This window comes from Atta colombica, unplaced genomic scaffold (assembly GCF_001594045.1).
Source record: "Atta colombica isolate Treedump-2 unplaced genomic scaffold, Acol1.0 scaffold166, whole genome shotgun sequence".
NCBI lineage: Eukaryota > Metazoa > Arthropoda > Insecta > Hymenoptera > Formicidae > Atta > Atta colombica.
Window position 1 is genome coordinate 1,132,680 of NW_017259257.1, and position 6,547 is coordinate 1,139,226.

Consider the following 6,547-nt stretch of genomic DNA (forward strand, 5'->3'; position numbering starts at 1 on the left):
TATATATATATTATAATTACCGTATCTTCGAATCGCGAAATAGGAAATAAGTGACCCGCATCTTTCAATTCCGGAAACAAAATGGTCTCAATCTTGGGTATCATAGTGCCTACCTCAATAATCTTGTCAAAACATGACGAGATTATGCTGTGCAACTTTAGAATGCTCGGTTCGCAGTGTAAGTTCGTCGTGCCAAGTTCCGGTTCCACTTTTACTGTTACGAAAGGAGTGCTACAATGTAATTTCTATTGTATTCGAATCCGTCGTAACTAATATCTAAAAGATAGCAATTTCGATTACACTCTGATATAAATATCAAAGAGGAATTGAATTTACTTGAGAAACATGAGATCCTTATAGTCTCCTTCGAAAGCATTGCCAGCATCATACTGCATGAAGAAGTCTTTCACGTCTTGTAGTGTCTTTATTATCATGATTCGTAATTGTTTTGACAATAAAGAATTAACGCTGCGAAAATATTTCTCAATCATCGCAGTGGACGCACCGGGCTGTGTCTCGAAATACTGCGACCAATCGTATTTCTTCTCGAGAAAGATTTCCGCCACATCGGCCAACCATTCTTTAATGAGAACATCAGTGGCGGCAGCACACAGGGCATTGAGCCTTGGTTTAATTTCCGCGGCCAGAACAGGAAGCACGCCGAAATCTTGCATGTGAATTATTCTTACTTGACGATATCTAAAACGGAGAAGATCATATTTGACAATAAAAACACAATGTATCTGTATTTTAAATTATTTAAACATCAATAGAACGGAAAGATTAAATTTTGAAACTTTTAACTAGCTTCTCATATAATCTTACTTTGTATACCATAAATCTCGGATGTCTCTTAATATCTCATTGCCGATGAAAAGAATATGTTGCATGGAATGACTTGCTGTGATTTTGGACTGATGCCAAGGCACTGGCGCGCGAACGTATAAAATAGGAAATTCAATAGGAACTGTTTCAATACATAAACGTTTTCGTTCATCAGAATCCATTAGAATATAATCCACTATTGCGCTACGAAGACTTCGTTTATAGTCATCGATTATTTCTGATTCCAAACTTTTCATTATAGCGTCAAAGCTGTAAGAATCACATAAAAATATTTTATAAATTCAGCATTATTTGTAAAATTATTTTGTATTTTTTAAATAATTAATAATTATATTACTACTTGTATTAGTACAATTGTATTAGTACTTTTATAGTTCAATGTTTATACAGAATATAGTTATACAGAATATTCAATTTTTTATTTTATATTATTAATAATTTTTAATTTTTATTTTTTTAACTGTTTATTTTAACATTTCGATAAAAATATAACACTGTGAATATACATGAACAAATTAGGAAACTAAATAAAATTAATATTAAAACTAGTAGTGAGTCATGTTCTAAAAATTTGAGTTTAGAGACTATTTTTGAAATAAAATAGCATAGAAATAAATAAATAAATACTATGTATACATCTACTTATAGTACTAATAAATACATCTACTTACTCTTCACGTTCTTGCAATTTATCAATGATACGCTTTTTCGCCGCATCAATATTAATGTAATCATACGGCTGCAGATGATGGTCGCTTATGCAATAATCTCTAAGATAAACTATTTTAGCAATATCCTCAGGTTTTATCCTCTGTTCCTCATCAACTATTGCCATTAATTCGGCTAATTGTTCTTCCACAGATTTTGGCATTTCTGCCTCGATATAACGTACCATCTACAATATATGATGTTATTTTTCTTATATAAATTTATTAGTTGGATTAAAAAATTAAAACATTCAAATTTTTTAATTCGAAGTGTTTGTGAGATTTACACAAACGTCTCTCATTACCTTGCGATCCAATCTTCGCTTTGTTATCTTTCTCCTATGTATAGATAACTCTTTTTCCTTCAAGATTCTCGCCTTCTGACGTTTCTTCCGCAACCATGTATCATCCAGTAAATCCCTCAAATTCACTATATTTTTCGGCACACATTCTTTCTTAGCCAAGGCTGCGGCTCTTCGTTTAACTTCTTCATTGTGTCGTTCAATGAAACTGCGAGGCGGACTTACGAGCACACCATCGATTCCGAAAGGATGCCATCGTACAGGCTTGACATCGCGTCTAATTAAAGTTCTAGTTCGATATGTGTGCACGCCAGGTGTGAAGATACTGCCTATACTATCGGTAGGCTTCACATAATTATGCCAATATTTATACGGAACAGTTTTCGTCCACGAAGTTTCTTGTATCAATTGCTGCTTTTCTGAAAATTGCGGGGCTTTTAATGTTCCTGATGACGAACAATCCTTATGTCCCGCTATTGTGTGAATCTTGTCCGAAGTTCCATCTGTCTCCTTCTTTTCAGCCATTTTTGTCACTTAACTTAACTCTGTCACTTAAGTTAACATATTGAAAATACAAAGGCACTTTTTATGTCATTCTTATTCTAAAAAATGTATAAATAAGTTCTTGATGAAAAATTGATAGGATTACTATACGTTAATAGATAATTAGTAGATTTAATTAAACAAGTATAATCGACAAAGATAATGTCTCTTGAGCTCAAATCAACATGTTACATCTATCTATATCACGTAACTATGACGACGGCATGGCGCGGAGATGATGGAATTATTGAAAGTGACCGGAAAAAAAACAAATTCGTGGATTTATATTTATATTTTATATACTAAAATAAAGAATTAGTTTATATATACATTTTCTGTAAATATATAATTAAATAAATTACTTGTATATATTGTGTCAAATATTATATTAAAATAATTATTTCTAATATAACATTTCTTCTTATATTAAATAGATAATGGCAAAACACTTTAAACCAAATTTAATTTAATTTAACTCTTAACCGGGCGCGCCTCCCGGTCAAACGTTAGTAGCCTCGCGTGGCATTGCCACATCACAAATTTATTATTTCAGAGTTATAATTGGATAAATAATTGAACAGTCATCAAAAGCAAGTAAAATATATTTATAATAAAATATAATATTAAAATTTAACATTAAATGAGGAATACCAAAGATCGGTTAAAAAGACCTGCATTATCAATGATCTTTTAGAAAAACAAATTTTGTGACACTCAGTGCCGCGACGCGCTCAGTTATTAAAAAAGTATTGCTTCTGTCGTGCGCGCAATTTTGCTAAAACCTGAACGCTCAAAAACGTTATATCTGATAAAATAATTCAAACATTATGAATGTAGATGTCTTGAAGATGTCTTATCTGCATTTTGAACATAATGTGTCTAGAATATTTCATCATACATGTAACAGTCTTGAGTGTTCAGGTTTTGGCAAAATCGCGCGAAATGAAATATTTTAAATAACTCAATTTAAATGTATAAATAAAACAGGAAAAAAATAAATCGGCTAATATATACTCTGGCAGTTTGTTATCAAATTGTCAACTAGTTCATATTAATAACTATAGCTATTTTTCTTCGAAACTTGTCGATGGTAAGTTATGTCGATGAAGTAAAGCTTCTTCATTTATATAATCTTGCTCAATATGCCTAATATCTTGGACAAAACTAATCTCATTAGGAACAAAGGTACCTTAAAAAAGAAAAATATACATAAATTGTTGAAATTAATTACATAATCTATTTTCTATTTCTAATCTAATTTAATAGCAAATGTGACTTACGTTTATTTTTAGCACATTTACCAAAACTATTTATGAGAAATTGCTTATCTTGAGATTGAAGAAGGAGTATGTTGGAAAAAATTTGTGATATTTCCTTACTCGCTTCTGCTTTTGCTCTTAAACAATACACTGCAATACTTTTAATAAAAATACTTAGTTAATAAATATTTAATATAAATTCATTATATTTAGATTCATAATTATAAATCTACCTCATGCCGATCAATATTACAGCACTGGTTACTGGTGAGGCAAGTTCCGAAATAACCCTCCAGAATGTGCTGTCTCTTTTCAATGATAACATCCCATCGACAATAAAATCCCAAGTATGAAGATGATTTCTGAATGGTCCGCATTCATCACTTTTCACATTTGTGATAACATATCCTATCGTGAATAATATTACAATAATACTGAGAAATGTGAGAGCTAAGAACAATGTTTGTGTTTGTGCCGCTCGCCAAGGCTGCGATGGTCTCTGATAGTATCTTTTCAGCTCATATCTCTTCATGTAAAACGTAAAAATTAGTTTTATCATGATCATAACAGATATTAACGGACTAAAATAAAATCCCATCCAAAAGAGCATCTGATTGTAAATGAGATTTAATGTACTGCGAGCGATATCGAATTCCAATTTCCCGACTTTTGTTGAATATCTTTTGTACAGCACAGAACGTGTAAAATGCAAAAATGCTCCAAATAGCGAAGCAATGAAATCCAGTATAATAAGTCGATAAATCTCTTCTCCTAAGTGTGTTTGCCAACAATGTGACATACTGTGAATTATCCAGAAGACGAATAAAGTCCCGATTATTATCGCAGCAACTGCATAATTTCTGACAATTGTTACATAAAGTTCCGTACGTTTGTTACTGTAGCGTTCTAGCGATGCCTAAAAATATCAATATTATAATCAATTATTTTTACAACAGAAAATGTAGGCTACTTACTAGGTAGGAGATAATCGCTGGAAAAATATGAATGATGGCGGTAATGGCTATTGGCACAATCATAATCGAGATAGTTACAGTCGCTTCTATGTTGTAATAACTTAACAGAATCCAAACAAGTGCACCAGCACCAAAAATCATAAATATAATAATAGACGTCACAACAAATTGTATTATAATTAATAAAAATTTAGTACACCAATGCAAACGCATATGCTGCTTTGTTTCTGCTAATAGTTCTTCTAGTTCTTTATAAATTGATGCTGATTGCAAAACAGCAGTTTTTGGTGAAGATATACTGAAGTCCCATCCACAAAATATTTTGCTGCTATATAAATTGTGTACTTTTCCGCGTGTTTCGATATAAGACTTTCTATAAGAGGATATGACACTGAAAAAATTATTATTACATTCAATTAAATTGAATAACTTTAATCTTATTAATTTTATCACACATACTTGAGAGAGAGTATAACAAATGTAACTATATAACAAAAAAGCAGCGTTAGGAAATAGGCAAATGGAATGCTATATTTGGTTCCAAATGATACATCTACTGTGCCGTTGGAATAAAAACCATAATACATTATTGTGTGAGATAAAAAGCCCTGCAAACCAAAATATTGTGATATGTACGCTATGTTTAGAACATGCTCATAATAAAATAATAATTAAATTTACACTGCCTGTTAAAAAATCCAGTACTTTAATATCGTTTGATACATATACTTGATCCAGTGATTGCGGAATCACAATAAAAGATACACTGCAAATAAATATTCATCAAAATCTCGTTTTGATTATTTCATTTAATATAATAATATGTATAAAGAACTTTGTATTTGCGCATCAAATAAATGAGAATTATGAACATTTTTAAAACTCTTTTAATTTTAAATAATTTTAAATTAGTTCAAATTTTTATATAAAAATGTACTTATAAACATAACTTTACAAAAAAATGAAATAAAATGTATTTACCTCAAAATACAGGAAATTGTATTAAGAAAGAGTAACCATCTCAAGAATTTGAAGTATGTTGCTATACCACTTCCATGATGACTCTCAATAGTTTTTATTGTTCGATGCCATAATTTCATTGTTGACAGGAAGTTCTGCATTGTTACCCAAATCTATATAAACAAAATCCAAGTTTTCTTATTTTTTTACACATAATATAAAGGTAAGAGCTCCAACAAATGAACATTACCTTTGCAAACTTTAAACTAACATTATATTTAAACAATTTCCAACAACTAATTGATCTTTTTGTTGTTTTTTGGTTAACAGTTTCCAATAGCTGTGACTTAACAGATTGTTTCACAGCGAAGCACTGTGGTATTGTTCTCACTGTTTCCATTCTAAATTGTTCCAACTTGGGATCATCATGCATAAACTTTTCGCTTGATTGCAGGTGACTGGCAATAGCATTAGCACATTCTTCATTAGATAAATGAGCAACATTGCGCATTCTCAAAGTAGCATATGGAATAATAGAGTTTAGATCATCTAGCATCCCTTCATGTTTTCCTAGAAATATTTAAATTTTATTTTATACACATAGAAATTTTATAAAAATTTTAAATCATCAGACATTCAAAAGCTACACTTACTTCCTAATTCCATTGGCAGTAGCTGTTCCATTTGAATAGATTGACTAAAAGATTCACAAAATTCTGCTTCTTGAATTTCAAAAGACATTCTGATAAAATCAACTGATATTTAATTCTAAATTATGTCCTAAAAAAAAAATAATTTTACAAATGCTTGGTATACAATTGAAAATATCTAAACTATAAACTCACTTTTTATCAAAATATTCCTTCATTAAAAAAACAGTCATTGGCTAGCAATCATTTCATCCACACAAGTAAAAAAGATAAATATTAACTATATATATATATATATATATATCT

General features: G+C 30.4%; 2 protein-coding genes across 2 annotated transcripts in view; both read right to left on the minus strand.

Moving 5' to 3' along the window:
• The window catches only part of LOC108686250 (dynein heavy chain 3, axonemal), a 14,802-nt gene extending 12,422 nt beyond the window's left edge, over positions 1 to 2,380 (minus strand). Inside the window, exons 1-5 of the mRNA XM_018191456.1 lie at positions 1,859 to 2,380; positions 1,518 to 1,741; positions 826 to 1,095; positions 337 to 699; positions 21 to 231 (exon numbers count right to left, since the gene is read on the minus strand). Of these exons, the coding sequence (XP_018046945.1) occupies positions 21 to 231; positions 337 to 699; positions 826 to 1,095; positions 1,518 to 1,741; positions 1,859 to 2,380 (1,590 nt within the window). The remainder of the gene's footprint in view (positions 1 to 20; positions 232 to 336; positions 700 to 825; positions 1,096 to 1,517; positions 1,742 to 1,858) is intronic.
• A 1,082-nt stretch (positions 2,381 to 3,462) lies between these two features.
• The window catches only part of LOC108686212 (transmembrane channel-like protein 5), a 3,837-nt gene continuing 752 nt past the window's right edge, over positions 3,463 to 6,547 (minus strand). Inside the window, 9 exon segments of the mRNA XM_018191374.1 lie at positions 3,463 to 3,587; positions 3,679 to 3,815; positions 3,891 to 4,573; positions 4,632 to 5,022; positions 5,091 to 5,239; positions 5,313 to 5,397; positions 5,613 to 5,764; positions 5,842 to 6,161; positions 6,245 to 6,333. Coding sequence (XP_018046863.1) covers positions 3,463 to 3,587; positions 3,679 to 3,815; positions 3,891 to 4,573; positions 4,632 to 5,022; positions 5,091 to 5,239; positions 5,313 to 5,397; positions 5,613 to 5,764; positions 5,842 to 6,161; positions 6,245 to 6,333 — 2,131 coding nt within the window.